The sequence below is a fragment of the Pygocentrus nattereri genome, chromosome 25, assembly GCF_015220715.1.
Source record: "Pygocentrus nattereri isolate fPygNat1 chromosome 25, fPygNat1.pri, whole genome shotgun sequence".
Lineage (NCBI taxonomy): Eukaryota > Metazoa > Chordata > Actinopteri > Characiformes > Serrasalmidae > Pygocentrus > Pygocentrus nattereri.
In genome coordinates, this window is record NC_051235.1 from 8489255 (window position 1) to 8508538 (window position 19284).

The window sequence follows — 19284 nt, forward strand, 5'->3', positions numbered from 1 at the left end:
TAACATTGATACAAGCATCAAAACTTTGTTGTTCTTGGTATTTATTATTGGCTTCCCGGGGCAGGGTAGTTAGGGAATAAGGCTTAAAAACAAAGCCCCAGGCAAAGGCCAGGTAAAGTCTAGTCAGCTGTACCTGGTATATGAGCAGAATAACAACAAAAAAATGTTCAAAAACGTTGGTAACACTTTCCCCTGCTACATTAACATAACCATGCAGGGTTTGAATTACGGAAGAGGACTTTCATTGTTTTTAAACAATGTTTTTTGTGAAATTTGACCCTGAGGTTCACAAGTATTGCTTGACAGAAGCCTTTTAACTGAATACGTTTCAATTTTAATTATTTTTACGCCCAAATTGTGCCACACACCTGATGCACCATGTCGCACAGCATCCAAAAACATTTCAAGCCATTTTTTTTTGCGGGAAGGTGCACACATTCAGCGTTGACTTGGAGCAAGGCTCAGCAACTCGTGCCACTGTTGCAGCATGGCACTCTTTATATTAAAAGCCAAATTAAACCCAAATGAGACCTCAAAAAGCCAGATTGTCACATGACTTTCTATTTAGTCTTCAAAGTAGGTAAACAAATACTACTGATCTTTTATTTCCACTAGTCAAAGTCAAAGCCTATATATCTTTTACTTGTTTTATATTTTGTTTTATAAAGTTGCTGATTATCAGTGCTATCAGATATGTCATGTGTTATAGCTATGTTTTGCACTGTATCTGCTACGTGGCGCTGCACGGCGGGTCTTTAGAAGCTTGCAGGAAGACTCTCCAAGCAGGTCTAATAGCCCGCAGTTAAATAACTATGGGTTTTTTTGGGAGTAAAGAAATTGTTTTAATTACCAGCAGCCAGGTTTGTCAGGTGTCATAATATGTCAAACTAAATTACAAGTCAGTTTCTAAGAAAAACTGTATTGGCTGTTGCACGAAAACACACAGGCTTGAATCTTGCCTATTTTTTCAAACAGCCTTTTCCAAAAAGCAAGTAGCCTGGCTACTAACAGCATTTATTTCTTTGGGCTCTGGCTCTGGCTGACTTAATATCCTACATATGTAAATAAGCCAGCAGTTTAAGACATGCTTAAGCTCTACTGTTCTCCAGTTATAATCCCTTAAAACCCCTTAACGCTTAAAGTGCAAACTGGTTGAGCTCTTATTAGGTTATAGGGGTATGTAACAAAACTTTGAGTGGCACGAAGCACTGGACCGTGCGGCTATGTTATGAATTTGAGCTTGGCAGTTTATCAAGAGGTAGTAAAAATAACACACCTCATGAGAAAAGTCATTTTGCTATAGGCCCCGTTTTATTCCATTCACTCTTATAATCTGTCCTGACATCTTGGGACCGCATATGACATCTGCCATGGCATGTTTGTGGCATATAAATGTCAATGTTATGCAACATGGTTCAAGTAAAGTGGTCACCAAAACGCCCTAGACTCACTCATGACCATCCTATTACACTCTATGAGAACAATTAATCTGCAACATTCGTTTTTCAGCTGGTTCACTGCAATTATCTTGCTGGGACAGTTCTCAAAAATAAAAAAAAACATCAATTCAATATAAAAAAACCTAAAAATAAGTAAATATGAATATATTTACTTTATAGTTTGCATGATAATGATGCTGCTTTCATATCCATTTACATGCATTTTTTTTTATCTATTTAATAATGAAGCCTTTTTAAGGTCATCTCAGGAAATAATTTTGGACTCTTTGGAAGACTATGCATAGTGTGTTAAGTCTGTTTTTATTGTTTGGCAAAAAAAGTCAATAGAATGTTTCATTACTAATATTGGTAATGACCCTTATTCAAAGCGGATTGTTTGACTACACTTCATCAAACTGGCTCTTGTAAATAACACAATTAGGGTCCCTTCTCTACTTAAAAGGATTCATCATCAGAGCCTGCAGTTTCAAGCTGTGAATATTTTTGTAACCCAGCGCAGTTCTTCTGTAGCTGACTGCAGTTTCCCGTGAGGCCACTGCTAGCAAGGTCAAGCAATAACTGCTAATTCTGCATCTTCCTAGAGTGGACTTTATATAGTGCCGTCTGGAAGTAATTGGACAGCGACAGTGTTGTATGGTTTTGGTTCTATACTCCAGCGCAACAGAAGCAGAGACTATGAATATAAAGTGCAGAATGTCAGCTTTAATTTGAGGGGAAGACAACAGATGCTGGGCGTCTTTCTCTAGCGATGCCTGCAATGTTTGTTTCAGATCAGGGTAAAAAAAAAATAACCAAAAATGACATAAAACTCTCCAATTATGCACTAGACATGAGAAAAAACTGAAACACTCTCCACTGATGGACAGCGTGGATGGAGAATTGATCATGCAGCAACATATGGGCTACAGTCAGTAAGTGTATACGAAGTGCAGCTACAGATGAGTGACCATACAACAGCATCAGCCCAATGCTTCAATGCACCTTGGCATAGATACTACATGCCTCTGGACCTGTGGCAGCGAAGAGCACCGTTTAACACGACAGTCCAGAATCTCTTATAGGTGTTCGACTGAGTTCAGATCTGATTTCCATCATTTTCATATTTCGCACACCATTCAGTGACCCCTTGTGTACTGTGGGGCATTATCATCCTGGAAGAGACCACTCCCATCAGGATAGAAATTTTTCATAATAGGTTGAACGCGATCAGTCAGAATAACTTTGAATTGGTTTGCAGTGACCCTTCACTCTAAGGGGACAATCATGTCACCTTTGAGTTACTTAGATCTTTTCCTCTTGCGATAGTGGAAAAATCAAGGTCAGTCTCGCCTGCTCATTGTTATGTATGCCATAGAACAGTGGTCACCAGCCGTTCTCCTGAAGATCTGATCTAGCCAATCCAAAGCTTCTGAAAACATTAAATAGCTGAGGGTACAGCAGACTGCAGTTGGAAGCAGACTCTGCCGGAAGGTAGATCTCTATAACTGGGGCAGGTGACCACTGTTACAGAGCATGGTAGGATGTTAATTGCTAATTGTATTATGCAGTACACCAGTCTGGAAGCGTCTGCATTTACATTTCACCACTTTTATTCAGGTTTGTCCTTCATTTTGTCTTCTGTCTGTATACAGTAGAAGGTCAATGCGTGTCCGTTATTAAGTCAGGAGAGGTAATCCAGAAGAGTAATCCACTAGGAGTGCTTCATGGCAAGATTCTTTGACTTCAGCTGCAGTCCAAAAACACAACACAGATTCACAGAAGCCATTTCAGAGATTCTTTTGATTCTACATTTATTAGGAGGGCAAAAGGGAACAATTCAATAAATATTATGTCGACAAACAGAACAAACATACAGATTTTAATAAAATAAAACAAGATTGCCTACTTATGAAGCAACTTTCATCACCTACACATACTCTTGCACTAACACTTAGGAAAAGTGAAACGTGGTAATACTGCCTATGTGAATACCAGATCATAGTGGAAGAAACTGTCTAAAGGAATCTGTTAGAAAGAGAACAGAAGATAAGAGAAGCTGTCTATTTTGTTTCTTTTTTTAAGATGGACCTCAAAGTGCAATCACTGACCTGCTACGCACACAATGGCATGTCAGCCTAAGATTTCCAAGCATCACCTTTGCGCTGAGGGTAGTGCCTCTTTCTGTGGCACTGATTAGAGAAATGCATCTTTCGCCTGGTTCTCTCACCACTGTGTCCTTCACCCATTGACGTCCACATTCTCTCTCTCTCTCACATAAGGAAACAAACTGCATAGTTTAGAAGAAGCCTTCAGATTCGTTCACTTGACTGTGCAGCTCTTTGCCCTGACTCAAGGCTATTGCCCCTCTCAGACTGCGCATACAAAGAAAAACATTCAACAAATACTCTGGGATTAAGCTTTAAATGTAGCTTCTCACAATACACATTACATGACAGTAAGCCTGTCGCATAAGGGACAAGTAAGATCAGAGACAAAGCACATGAATGGTGTAGAAAATGCCTTTGACTAATGAGCTTTTGGGCCAATTCACTTAAGATATCAGCATCATTATTATTAGCACAGTTCTTTAATAGCTGCTAGTTAGGAGTTATAATTAAACCAAAACAGCAGTAATTAGATAACGCAGTTAAACCTATGATGCAAGTTAACCCATAGAAGTCAAGTTATTGTCATTTTCCAATGCGATTTAATGATAAATTACATAGTTATGCAAAGAATTACACTTACATTCAATCTCGACAGATTCAAGTCTGGACTTCCAAATTCTTCAAATTCAACAAATTATCCACATGGCAAGAATGTAAAGGCTGTACACAACAATAACGTCTTAGCAAAGGCAAATCATTACATCTCTTCCACGTATAAGCACACGTGGCATTGATTAAAAGTTTAGAATCTACACATTTGACAGAATTTCCTCATTTGCGGTCAGTGGCAATAACCCGACTTCTAAGGGTTAACTGAAAGCTCAAAGCAACCTCTGTTTTGCCACACCCAGTCAATGCCGTAGATCATGTGGTCTCGTTACACATCTTTACTGAGACACGAGCTCCACTGTACGTCCATCTCAATCTGATGCAGTGGCAAGTCACAGGACTCAACCACACAAATTCTTCTTTGGTTAAAAGATAACCCTCAGGGAGCGTGATTTGCTGTTTGGTCGGAATATAAGTAAAGACTAATCGAAGGATTGTGCATCCATGGTGACAATGGAACACTACAGAATTTTAGCTGAGCTCAGCTATAAACTTAAATAAACAATTGGACAAGCAGCTATGGACAAATAGCCTCACAGAAAGGGAAGTGATTCAAAACCACAGTGATTGGGCTGTCGTTTCGCTTCTTCATGTTATTTGTGGCTTAAAGAGAAGTAAAAGTTTCGTTTGTCTGCAATACACCAGTTCAAGAATTTACTCATCATTCCCACTTGCTCTTTTTCTGTTCCCAGTCCTGTCTTCTCTCACTCTGTCTCTCTCTCCCCCGTTATGAAGATTTATACACCAGCCTGGTGATCTTCTCATTCAAATGGAAAAAAAAACAAACAAAAACAAAGACAGATATGCTAAATCCTATATTTGATGCTTGTGGCACCAGTTCCTCTTCATATTTCCTGCTGAGGCCACAGATTCCAGCTTGCCACCCTGTCATAACCGTTCTGAAAGGAAGTCGTGTCGCTTCCAGAAGCCGGAAGCAAGGCCTTCCATTGGTTGAGAGGGAGGGGCTTCCTCTTGCTGAATGGATAAAGTTAGGGGAGTGGGTAGGGCTTGGCATTAAAACTGCTTCCAATAGCTGTCAGCACTTATGCTACAGGAAGTGAAATGATGCATATGGAATCACTAACCAAGAGAGGAAGAAGGGACTTTGTGTGCAGTGTCCCTCTCTCCTCCCCTTTTTCCCCTCCTCTTCTTTCTCTTTTCTTTACTCAATGTGTATGGACGGAGGGATATGCACAATTTCCCTTCCTCCCTCTATTCTCCCCCTGCAATTCCCAGAATATCTTCCTTCAGATTGAGTCACATGACCGTGCAACTCTTTGCTTTGTCCTTCCGTAGGTCCGTTGCCACCGCAGCCAAGTCTGGCCTACTGGGCATGTGCGAGATGCGCTTATTGGAGCGTGCAGATTTGTTGCGTTTTATGTTTTTGTTGTTCTTGTTGACGCAGGCAAGCGTCGCCACATGGAAAATGTCCCGAACGCTGTTCTCTGACTGCAGCGCAGAACATTCGATGTATGGAGCCGAAATCTGCTTAGCCATCGCAGAACCCTGAAACAGAGACACAAAGATGTGAATTAATACAAATCTGACAGCAATTACCCGATAAACCCTACTTCATTATGTGAACCCTTGGATCTTTGAATGTCTCATCTCCATTTATTTTCAACTCTCAGGCAGCTCATTTACTCCAAACTGATGAAGACTAACAGTCAACTTCAACTGAGCTATAATTTGGTATCATGAATTTAATCTTAATTCATAATCTAAGGCATCGTAATTGCTTCTAACATGCTAAGATGGCAAAAACAAGTCTTAACTGGAAGTAATTAAGGATGGAGTTGCCTCTTAGAGCATCAAACTCATCAGTATCAAATTTGGGATATATTCTGAAAAGGATGATACTCTGAGGCAATGAGGCAACTTCTGATCCTAAAGCAATTGTAGATCTTCAGAGAAAGCTGCCTGAAGGTCAGCCTTTAGTTTCAAGAGGATTAGATAAAGTTGTATTCTCTTGGGTTCAAGTATGAAAGATAGTCTAGCAAAGCTTGGTTCTAGTGTCCAATGGCATTGTCCCACCTGATCATATGACACTGGAGTCTGTCTGTGATTGGACAACTCCACTAATGTAGTGAGGTCTGTTCTCAGGTCTGATTTGCAGCCAACAAGCAGCATCTTCGTGTTAGGGCAGAATTCCTGGATCTCGCCTTTCCACTGCCACAGGAAAAAGAAAACAGCAAACAATGAAACCCACCAAGGCCATCACATCATTTCCTCTAAACGAAGAGACACCAGGTGCTTATTATCTATCCAGTCTCTACTTTGCCTTTTGTTAATCTTCTCTTGCCAGCTTCTACCTTCTCTTTCACCCCTACATCTGTTAGCTCACTCTTTGTCTCTCTATCCGTCCTTACTCGTGCTCTCTTTTCACAGTGCTAGAGGTGATCCACATTCCTTACCCCTTCAGAACAAAGACTAAGCTGTGGTGTATGTGTGCGTGTTTAAACCGGAGGGTTTAATCTTGGATAATGCAGTGTGGAGACATGGCCCTCTGCTGTGGTCGCCAGGATCCGGTTTGCCATGATACACATAGCTGATTGTTCACTCAGGAACATGAGCACCCTCTTTGCTCCCTTTCCCATGATCCTTAGCACTGGCAACTAGGAAGGAACAAGGAAGCCAAAAGTCCCCCGAACTCAAAGTAGAAGCTGCTCTGGCACTTTGACCTGGGACTAGCTGCCCCTACTCTTAACATAGCAAGCACAGAGAACAATGCAGAGCTGACTTGAGACCTCCCTGAAGAGGACACTTATAGCAGCTCATAATGTAATTCCACCTTACTGCAGGCCTGAATCTGCAGGTATGTACTGTTCCAAAGAGCTCACATCCAATAGAGGACACCTAATCCCTGTCAAACAGCCTGACATGATATTTAAGTCTGACCCACACAAAGGAAGACCTTTCTTGTACAGGTAAATGAATAATGCAAAATGTCAACAAATAGATGGTGAGTTTTCTTTTTAACCCATCAGAACTAATAGAAACATGAGAGGGTCAGATTTTTCTGTTGGTACAAGCTGTTCAGCCTAACAAATGATCGAAATGTACTTAATTCATCATGACAAGAAATCCTGTGAGTACAGCATGCTGAATAGTATAAACTTAATGGAGCATTTTATTAAAAAAAAAAAAAAAAAAAAAAAAGTACACAAAATCTCCCAACCCTAAATGCTGACAATGTATCATCAAGTCATAATGTAAAATGTAAAATAAGGACTATTGTGGCCAGCTTAGCATTCTTCATGTTTAATCAAACACTTGCCACAAGCCATGTCAAGTTAAAACTCAACTTTTAAACAGACCTAAGAGTGGTTTTACACTATACTCTCCACAAAATTGGACAAAAGCTAAAACAGTTGCATAGGTAACAACAGCAATCATCTTGTAGCCTGATTTATTTCTGTACTTCAGGACATTTTATAGAAGCATTATGTCATACTGTGTTAGAAACCACTTCAACAAGTCTATTTTAGATTTCTTAGACCAAACATGTCTTGAGTGATTTCATTTGATGCAAATGGGAATATTGTTTGATTTTTGGTACAGCTGAGGTGAGAGATTCATGCCACTGCAACACAAGCTGAAAATGGTACATACCTTTTTGAGGACACTGTCCAGGGTCTCTGGGCGGCTGATGTCGAAGCAGATGATGACAGCATCCGAATCAGGGTAGGAGAGTGGTCGTACATTATCATAGTATGGAGAGCCTGGAACACAAAAGACAGCCTGATCAGAAAGGCCTCCGAGTGCTTACTAATACTAATGCACTAGAATAACAGAAATACTTATGGAGAACTGGAACATAAATATTACCACTGAAACCTCTCTCACCAACCTCTCATGCATAACAAATATGCTCCTTTTAGATGGCTTACTGAAGTTCCTAAAAGAATTTCCATACTTCAGTGCTAGCGCTCACTAGAATCAGAGCAGGTGCAGATTTACATGACAAGAAATTACCACTGAGTAAGCTGCAGGCTTATTTTTACTTGTATAATATGAGTGGCTGAGAAAAGTAATACTATAATAATAATAATAATAATAATAATAATAATAATAATATTTAATGTTTCCACAACATTAAAATGATTAAAGTGCAGGTTTTAAAAAGCAGCCATAAATGGACCTTGGGAGTCTTGAGAGAAGCAGTGAGAAGCTCTTTCAGCTTCCCACATGTAAAGTGACCTCTCAGCCAAGAATCTGGAGAATTTTTTTTTTTTTTTTATGTCTAACGTGGCTCGTGGGAGGTCTGCTCTGAATCAGAATACTATACACAAACACATACACACACAGAGGGGGTGTCACCACCCACTCAACTCAACCATGGATATTCCAGGCATGAGGAGATCAGACAAACAAATCAGAGAGAAAATCCACGTTTATCATATGTCCACTTCATATACAAAGGGGAGTTGGGGAAAGAGACACTAGACGACAAGAAAATTACTGTTCACAGTGCCAAGAGATAATAACACAATGAGAGGGAAGAAAAAAAAAAAGCCAAACACAGGTGGAGTCTAAAAGTTTTTTTGACATTCCTACTGAAAACCATTATAATCTCTGTAAAACCACAACCGGAGATAAAGAGTCCTCTACTGTCACTAAATAGCTAGATTAAGAAAAGTCTTTCATATGAAAAGTACTATCACCGTTTGGGTGGCTCTCAGGGAACAAGGAATTTAAAACCTGGAGACTGTGAGAGAGACAGCATGTACCAACCATATGTGCTTTGATTTGGATAAGCAGTGTTCAAGCAAATTTGTGAATATTTTACATCTATGTATGTAATAACATGTATATACATTATAGCAGTCGGCAATATATTATAGTATTGTGTTAAATTACACCACAATACAATTTTCTGAGCATATTTTGGATACTGTCAGTACTTAAAGAATAACTCAACAACAAAAGGAGCATAATGCCTGTTTAATCGGATTTAGAGCAGTATGTGAAATGTTGAATAAAAAAATTACAGTATTGTATAATTGTTTTTGATTGAAATTTTAAATGCCAGCACTGTCATTCTGTGCATCAAGCCTCAGAAAAAAAACCTAATATTGTGATACATATTCTGTACTGAGATACATATTCTGGTACCGTGATGGTGTATTTTGACGATATCATTCACCTCTAGTACAGTACATAGGTACATGTATAGTACTGTGCAAAACTCAGAGACCATGCTTTTTAATTTCTCGTCAAAACCTTTCTGGGTGCATTTCTGAGGAGATCAGATATAAAATAATCCACTCGCATAAAGAAAGGGAAAGTTGAATGAAAAATAGGTGCAAAAACAGGTTTCCAAAATGATCTGATAAACAGCACTTAAAGCTTTCAAGTCTCTTTGAAAGACAGGAGCTCCATACAGATCTAAAAAAATTCCTTCTACTGTGAGAAGACAGCTATGGGTCTGAAAATGTGTAACTGTCAAGCTATTGCTGAGAAAAGGAAAGGACCAACCACCCCAGAGCCCAACATCACTCAATATCACTGAATGTGTCTGGGATTACTTGGATTGTAAGAAGCAGAAACAGAGTGTTAAGGCTAATTTTCTGTTATGTTTTTTTTTCTCCTCATGCTGCTAAATGAACTTGTACTTAATGGCCATTTTGACAGTAAATCAAATTTAATGAAAGGGTGGTCTGTGACTTAGGCATAATACTGTACATGGGGTATATGGTGCCCTGCGATGGACTGGCGACCTGTCCAGGGTGTATCCTGCCTTCCACCCGAAGACTGCTGGGATAGGCTCCAGCACCCCCCTGCGACCCTGACGGAGAAGCGGCTTAGAAAATGGATGGATGGGGTATATGATGAAGGACGTGACTGAGCTTCTTGCCAGTGTAGAGGAAATCCTTTAGCTCACAGTTCACACTGCAGTATCGCTTTAACTTATGTTACACTGAGCCCCAGGACATGTCCTTTTACTGACACACACACACACAAACACAGTAAGACATGCACAGACCTATATAAAACATTTTTCTCCATCTTGCTCACACATACAACCCTTACCCGCATTCATTCTTTAAAGAATGGCCAGCTGTTCTTTGTGACTGTGTTGGTCCGTTTGTTGTTTACAAGCATATATGTCACCATGCACTTGTGGCAACTGACACACTACAGTGTTTTGCTTCATTTTAGAGATCCACATAGAAGAGTGTGTTTCCACACCACATTGGACATGTGGGGCTCTAAATACTTTACGGTGTTGTAAAGCAAAAATATATCCCATTGTGGTCAGCATGCTCTCCAGTGACCACAGATTCAATTTGCCACTCAGTATGAAGACGACACATGTGCTTCACCTGCTAAAACTGTGCTGATAATGAAACATGGTCAGCGAGTGGAGGAAATTCACACTTTTGAAATGCAAGAAGAGGAGAGCCTTGTTGGAAGTTCACATGGTCCAATCTGATTTCCGTTCAGGCTAACAAGGTAAGAATCCTCTCAGCAAAAAATGAGCTTTCAATTTTTCCTCCCTTCTCAGAATCCATTCCACAATAGGCGCTTTGTGGAGTGGCGGCGGTAACCTTTCGTCTGTGGAATGCAAGGCATGCGGGTCCAATTCTCTCAGCTTCGAAACAGGATCTACACCACAATAGTTCCTGCGCCCGGGACGGCAGGAACAGGACCAGAGTAGGCAGTATATAGCCAGGCTAAGCAGAGACTGACTGATGACCTGAGAGCAGTTTTAGGTAGGTTGATCATTTAAGAAATTAGGTAGCACTGCCTGACCACGAGTCAGACGATCTGGACCAAACCAGAGACCTTACAATGTTCCGTCACCAAAATACAGAAATACAAATAAAAAAATTAAAAAAAAGTCTGTCTCAGGGTAAATGATCTACAAGATTATAGATTACAATGTACCCCCTTAAAGAAACAGCAATTATTAAAAAAAAAACATACTTCTATGCATTTAACTGCAGTTACTGCAGTTAATGCAGAACAATACTGTTTACATCTATTACTGCACAGAGTAATATTGTTTACTGTTTACATCTGTTTTCATCTGTCACCTGATGCACTTTATGAACAGCTGCTACACTTATTTGCACATACGCACGTGTAACTTTAATTTTATTTCAACTTTGCACATACTGTACACTTTTCTTGCTTTTACCTTTTACTACGGTTTTTGAGTTATTATTATATTTTCTTTTTTTTTTATTCTCTTAAGAGTATATATGGTGAATGGAGGAACAGCAAAGTAAGAATTTCATTGTACAGTGCAACTGCCTGTTCTGCTGTGCATATGACAATAAAACTCTTGAATCTTGAATTTTTTTTTTTTTTATAAAAATCTTTATTATGACTTGAGTTTCTCTTTATCCAATAAAGTATTCTAGAATCTCAAAAAAAGGCATGCATGGTCTGTTATTGTTCAGTTAGGTCTTGGCTCTTTTAAAAGCTCTGGTTAATCATTTAATTATCAAGAAAAATGGTGGATTACGAACAATCCGTAGCGACAAAAACATTCACCTCTGAAAAACTCTTGCTGAATGACCTTCTCATTTTCCTCTAAAAATCTAGTTCAGTTCTTCCCTTTCCTGTTATAAGATGCATTCTATTCTAGAATCAGTTTACACTTGCAATTCTGCTTCAGTACAGGTCCTGTAGAGCCATCAACACGATCAAAGTGCCAAATGAAGCACCATTCAAACATCTCAAAAGACTTCCTCCCAAATACGCTGCCTGAAAGGTAACAGACCAAACAAAGCCATTCTTAAAAGCCAAGCAGTCAAAAAAAGTGCTTGTTTGTCACCAAGCACAGTGAAGACAGAGTGTGCAGGCAAATGGCTGAGTTTAACAGCACGGGGGGAAAGCTTTAATGAGGACCATACTGTCTGTTTGAGCTCATTATCTACTCCACAGATAACACAGAGACAAAAGGCACCCCAGGATGAGAGCCTATGGTATGTGACTGTGCGCACGTGTGTGTGTGGGGGGGGGGGGGGGGTCTATTGATTAGTGCTGACTGGGAGATAGGACATCTTCAAAGCCTGGATGTAAAGCCCCTGGTCTTTCCAACTGTAGGGTTGGAGGTGGGGGTCCCTTATCAATAAGCTTCTTGAAGAGAAGAAACACAGGAGGTCTATCGTCAGGAAGGAATTGACTGTTAGAGCCTGCAGGGAAAGTCTCTCCCACATGCACTCACACAAGCAAGGGTCTGAGGACAGTGTCTAGTTTCAGACAGGGGTCCTGAGACATAGCCTCTGATGTGCCATAAAACAGACACAAAGCTGGATCTATACGGGGATCAGAAGCTACAAAGACCTGAAGTCAATATTTACAATGGAAATATTAAATATTCACGCTGTGGACACAGCGTGTCTTAACTGAAAAAAAACTAACAATAAATGTTTCCAAATTCACTGAAGCAGATATGTTGTACTATCAGAGATGTTGTAATATTCTCTGAAAGCATTCTGAAACATTCACACAAAAACTTTCATAAAGTGCTCCTAACAAGCTTGAGTGAATGACCAGCTGACTGATAGGGTCATGACTGGCAACTGGAGTGGTAGAAAGGGTCACAATTGGCCAGCTGAGCAGTGGGAAGGGTTGTGACTAGCCATTTGAGCAATGGGTAGAGTGAGGCACTGTGTTCGGGGGTGGGGGGGGAGCAGCTGTCTTTTCTTTGGCTACACAAAGAAGAACGCAAGACGCCAACTAGCAGAGATACAACTGCATTCCAGAGAAAAAGAGAGAGAGAGACAGAGACCTACAGCTTGAATGGAACAGTGGCAGAGAAAAGCAGACAGGTATGGATTGAAGTACATGGTACCAGCAAAGTGGTGCTAGTCCAAATTGAGTACCTGATTTTCATAGGCTACAGCCATGATGATGAGACGATGCAATTTCAGTAATATATGTTGTATAAAGGGTTTCGTACAATAGTACAGGATCATCTTACCAAAGACAACCTCTGATCAATGTATAAGGGCATGTAAAACCAACACCATGAAACATGACCAGTCTGTCTTTATAGAGACATAATGGGCCAAAGAAGAGCTCACACCCAAACACTGCTCAGAGATACTACACCACTTATCTCTCTTTCTAAACTGCTTTTCTCCCTGCCTTTCCATCTTTGGCTTTCTTTGATTCACACACTTTGAACTTCTCAGCCATGTCAAACTTAAATGCACCTCCTGTTACTCCAATAAAACGTACAGACCATTTCTAACAGCACTGTGACTGCACAGGCTTCGGTCTTCAGGAGAAACTCCCCCTGAGAATCCAACTCTCAATCCACTCTTACCCCCTAACCCCATTTCCACTAACTCATGTTACACTAAGAGCCTGGGAATTTTAATCGCACCCATTCTGAAGTACCAGGCATGACGATGGCAACCAAAATCCGTTAAGATTGCAATTAGGATTAAAAGAAAAGAACTCTAGAGAAGCTTAATATCTGGGACAAAACAAATGGAATAACACCTTCAGTGTCGGAAACGGCTCAGACCAGCATAACAGTCAAGGAGAAATTCACTGATTTTAAAGGAGAAATTCACTGATTTTAAAGGAGTAATTCACTGATTTTAAAGGAGTAGTTCACTGATTTTAAAGGAGTAGTTCACTGATTTGTCATTTTTTATAAGATTATGTAAACAAAACTCTCAAAACAATGTCTCGGTGATCAGGTAACAAATTTTGAACAATTCATGATATAACATTGTGAGGTAGCTTTTAGAAGCATTAGACGTCTGGTTCCCATCAAACCACTATGAATGACTTTGTTCACATCTTGACCTCAATTATGCAAAAATATTGAAAACAATCTGTGGAATTTGTCTTTAATGGGCCAGGTTGTCTAGCTGGACACAAGATTTCAAGTAAAAGTATTTGTGAACAGCATAAAAACTTACTGAGTACTGCATTACTCCATTTAGATTTCGATTTATTTGACCTTAATCCAAGTTACTTATTTGCGTTGCACCTTTCTCTCACAGTTTTTACTGTGTTTCTAACTTTGATGGGCCTTGTATAGCTACTGTAACAACACCATTTCCCTCTGGGATTAATACAGTACCCTATCTATTTATCTGCTCCCCTCCACCCGCTGATCTGGGATCAGTGCGAATGGTCAGAGAAGCCACTAGCGGGGTTTAGCCTGGGGACAAGTCTGCAAGACTGCAAGTGTTCCTCAGGGAACTTTCCTTGAGCGCAAAAACACACCGGCCCGTGAGGGAACAGCAGTCGACCTGCAGGGAACTGAATCAGACTGAAAATATATAATGAACCAGAGCATATCTGATGTAGTACTTGTGAAGTCTAATAGTGCTATTATCACTACTTTGCAGCTTTCAAAGGTGGAGTAGCACTCTTGGGTCCAGACCTGTATGCTGTCTCTTTTTTTACATTACCTCAAGAGAGATGGTGCAGTTACATTCCCATCACATTCCCTAATGAGTGTGTGTTCTCCGTGTTTCCAGGGAGGGGTGCAGTGTGAAAAATGTGTCGGCAGAAAGGCTGTGTGTAAGTGAAGAGGACCAAATTCGACAGACTGGGACTTAACCAGTACTGCCACCGTCCACATCCTACCAGACAGGGTCAACAGGGCTACAATTAAGCAGACCTCACACACTCATATAAGGCATCAGTTAAACCCTTTCATTTAGAAAGAGCCGTCTCCTCTAGCTACTTCTGATGTATTTCGTCAACACTTCAACAGAGACAGACATTAAGGGAGAACGAAATGGCGCTTACCTGATGTATCCCACAGACTGAGCTCAATTCTTTGGGTGTCAATCTCAAAACTTGCGGTGTAATTCTCAAATACGGTGGGGACGTAATTCTACACAAAACATACGGCATTTTAGTCAAGATTTTAACACAAGTAGAGTTTTTAAGGACTAGCATTTACAAAGCTGGACGAGGACAGTTCGAGCGTGCTAAACTGTGTGAAAGTAAGACTGCCGTAAACGAGCTCACCTCTGGGAAACAGTCCTTCGCGAAAACGTGAAGTAAAGCGGTCTTCCCGCACTGGCTGTCCCCCACGACCACTATCTTGCATTTCACACTCTGACTCGGGTCCATTCCGGGCTGAAGTGAGAGTTTCTGGCAGGACCTTCTCTCCTTCATTGAGTATCTCGTAGTCAGAGTCCTTCGCAGAAGCGCTGGGTCTGTGAAGCAACAGCAAAAGCCTCTTCAACGGTTTCCTCTCGCGACTCAACCGTTACTCACTGAAATTCCAAACTCGCGCAATAACGCGTGGGATGGTCTTTTATAGCCGGCCTCTCTGCCAATCGCTGCGCGGTCTCTGCCCTACTACTGGTGAGCCGGGCTTTCATTGGTGGCGTCGCAGCCAATCGCTTCTCCGCACCCTGTCTATCTTCCTTTCATCACAGGGCTGCCGGCCAATCGCTGTGCGTGAAGGAACGCTGCGACCCCGCCCCCATTTCGCTGTCCGCCGCTGGTAGATTTACGCTTCACGGTGACGTATGACGTATGACCAGCTTTCTCGTCCACATTCATGTAGTAAAACGGCGAACTGCACTCAGGCGGCTTTCAGAAGCACTTTATCTTAAACCCAAGACGCCCGAGAGCGCCTTCCAATGACTATAGTCAGAAAACACTTCAGACAGAGCACATTTCAGCAGCCCACCGGGGTGTAAGGCAACGGTTGGATACTCAGGAAATGTTTACATTTCTATTTCAACCCTTAAGAAACTCCACAAGACTTAGGGTTAGCGTAGCGTAAACATTCATTAAAGAGGAATCCTATCGGTCTTTCAAAATGTCTGCACAGTTCAGTCTTTGTGATGTACACAAAGTCGTTCAGAGTGACCTGATAATTAATGGTGTGTTGTAGAGAAGCGCACTGACTCAGATTTGCTTACAATGATGGTGATAGGAACCAGGGGTCATGACGTCTATAACACAAATGTGGCCATTCGATTAACTGTCAGACTAACTAAATGACCAGTGAAGCTGGTTATATGTGTTGTTCATACATTTGAGAAAAAAAGTTTTCTTTAGGGATTACTTTGCCTTAAACCTCTAAATATGTTTTATTATAGATCATATTAGGCCAAAACTTTATCCTAAAAGTCTTGTGAAACAATGTTTCAGGCATCCAGCAATGTATTCTTAATCATTTTTCATGAAATAACTTTCTGTGAGGGAGCTTTCAGAGGAATTAAACTCTCCAGCCGTCTGGTACCTATCACCAATACTGTGAAACATACTGACTTAGGAAGTTTCTCTGGAATGGTGCGTGTTGCATCAACCCACTTTCAACGACTTTGTTTACACAATGATTTTCTTTTGGGGCAGTCATAGGCTGGAGGTTAGAGAAGCGGCCTTGTGACCGGAAGGTTGCCGGGTCGATCCCCAGAGACAGTAGTACGTGACTGAGGTGTCCTTGAGCAAGACACCTAACCCCCAACTGCTCCCCGGGCGCTGTGGATTGGGCTGCCAACCGCTCCGGGCAAGTGTGCTCACTGCCCCCTAGTGTGTGTGTGCTCACTAGTGTATGCTAACTTAATTTTATAGAAATTCTGAAAGATCAGCAGCCTACGTTTACCAAAAAAAACAAAAAAAAAACAGAAATGGCTGATGTAAACATTCCAAGACATTCATCTCAGTAGTTAATACACAATACATCCAGCAAATGAGCTTCAATGCACAATAAACTCTGCAAAATCAGGCTGATAGTAGCCAAATTAAGCCTGTGATTTCCCCTTTGCATTAGTGGAGAAAAAAGACAATATATTTCCTCCACACCTTACTACATAAAACAATAATGAAATTTTAGTTTCAGTATGTGGATCAGTGCATGTAACTTGGATTGAGAGACTCACACTGTAGCCTTTTAGAATCAATACACTTTTACAGCTGAGAGGTGATTTATACCAATGAGAAGTGCTTTACTGTTAAGTGATACCTTCTTAATCCCACAAACGGGGAAATTCCACCACCGCATTTAACCCATCCATGAAGTGAAACACCACATACACACTAGTGAATACACACACACTAGGGAGCAGTGAACACACTTGCCCGGAGCGGTGGGCAGCCCTATCTACGGTACCTGGGGAGCAATAGATGTCTTCCTCAAGGACATCTCAGTCATGGACTGTCGGCACCGGGGATCGGACCAGCAACCTTCCGGTCACAGGGCCAGTTCCCTAACCTCCAGCCCATGACTGCCCAGTTATTGTTGTGTATCACCAAACAGATCTTCCATCTTTTCCGTCATGATACACAAACGCAGGCTGTTTCTGCGTGGTATAGTCTTTTTTTCTCAGAGCGGAGAGCTACAGTTGAATGTGTATGTTCCATCTTCACAGTAAGCCACAGTAAGGCCTAATAACATGTACAGTACTGTGCAAAAGTCAGAGACCACCTTTCTTATATTAGTCTCTGTCAAAGTGGCAACAAAGTACAAGTTCTTCATTTTCCAACATCAGAGAGAAAAAAAGATACATATTTAACAGAGAATTATGCAAATGTCTCAACAACTAAGCATAACAACATTTCACTGTTGTCAGAAGAAAACTGTATCTCAAAAATGATAATTTTACAAGAGAAGAAAAAAAACTACTTTGTTTTCAATGTAAGTCAAAGCAATCAGACATTTTTCCAAGTCATTTTGGGTTGCTTTTTTTGGTCCAGACTTCATAAAATTAACACACAATGTAAGTGGCGACAGGCGTTTTTCAAATGATGTCAAAAACTGAAAAATAACAAAAATGGAGACACAAGGTTTTGTTCCGACAGCAGCGATTTTCAGTTGCGTGTTTTCAGTTTTGCAGGGATATTTCCCACACTTGCATTTTCTGCTTCTCACAATCCAAGTAATCCCAAACACCTTCCGTGATGTTGTGGTCAGTTCACTGTTCTGAGAAGACCATCAGCTTCTTTGTTTAATCTGCATAGTGTTCTATGACCCATAGGTGTCTTCTCACAGTGGAAGGACAGACAGAAACACCTGTGGATTTTCCAGCAGCTTGATTTTCTCTTTTCTTTCAAAGATGAAAGCTTTAAGTGCTGTTTATATGATGGGGACAGTTTTCGTGGTCTCCCAGGCATTGCAGGTGGTTGTTAGGGATTCCATTTACTCTGTATCTTTAAGTAGCTGTATTGTCTAATATTCTTTTGCACAATACTGTAAGCCTTAAAGACAAATGGTGCTTTGAATCCTTTAATGTATGTCATGTATGTCTGTAATTCTATCCTTGGCTGTGTGTTTAGTCGCCTATATAATGCACCATGTCTGCTTAGTTCTAGGCAGTACCCAACTGTGGTTGTCACTGTTGATTATAGTACTGCTTGACCACTCAGGGAGATGTGGGGAGAAAGAGAGAGAGAGAGAGAGAAGCACTGGAATGCCACATTATTAGCAAAACTATCTATTTTACAGACAAGTTTTACACTAGATCTTTATTATAAAATGCTTATTCACTTTTAACTAAACCTACTGACCTCACCTCTGACCAGTAGGCTACACCAAAGTGTGGGCAGGGTGTGACTCCACATAACATCATCATTACCATGTAACAGTCAGGAAATGTCTCATCAACCGATAAGAAAAGAATATGACAGACTGTGATACGACTGTAAGCTTTTCTTCTAAGCTAGTAAATGTCTGAGAAGTAAAGTCAACATAATGATTATAAGGATCAGTTATTTGAAGCAACACAGAGAGTGGCTAATGTTCTGCAGTGTGTAAGGTTTGAAAGTGTAAGGACATGAAAACAATTGTCTACAACAATGTCTGCAAGGAATATCCAGCCATTTATTTACAGTATAAAAGTGACACTTGAACCCACAGGTCTTGTGAGCTTGTGAGATTTTGCCATATGGCACCCTCATACACCTCTCTCTGTTAAGACTCAGAGTTTGTTCAACAGTGTCTCAGGCATCAGGCAGCTATTTCACGTAATAACTTTGTGAGGTAGATTTTAGAAGCATGAAATGCTTCAGATGTCTAGTTTCTCCCACCACCACTGTGAACAATTCTCACTCATTTTAGCTCAGATCTCTCTGAATTCCAGCATACCAATTGAATTATGCAGACAATATTGAAATACTGGTGG

The 19284-nt window shown here is 40.7% G+C and overlaps 1 protein-coding gene across 1 annotated transcript; it reads right to left on the reverse strand.

Annotated features, from left to right (window-relative positions):
* Positions 1-3229: 3229 nt before the first annotated feature.
* rnd3a (Rho family GTPase 3a) lies at positions 3230-15452 on the reverse strand. The gene is made up of 5 exons (XM_017694612.2): positions 15176-15452; positions 14951-15038; positions 7829-7938; positions 6251-6385; positions 3230-5722 (listed from the first exon to the last, which is right to left on the reverse strand). The coding sequence occupies exons 1-5, from the start codon at positions 15323-15325 to the stop codon at positions 5474-5476; spliced, it is 732 nt and encodes a 243-aa protein (XP_017550101.1). The 5' UTR covers positions 15326-15452; the 3' UTR covers positions 3230-5473.
* Between the last annotated feature and the right edge of the window lie 3832 nt (positions 15453-19284).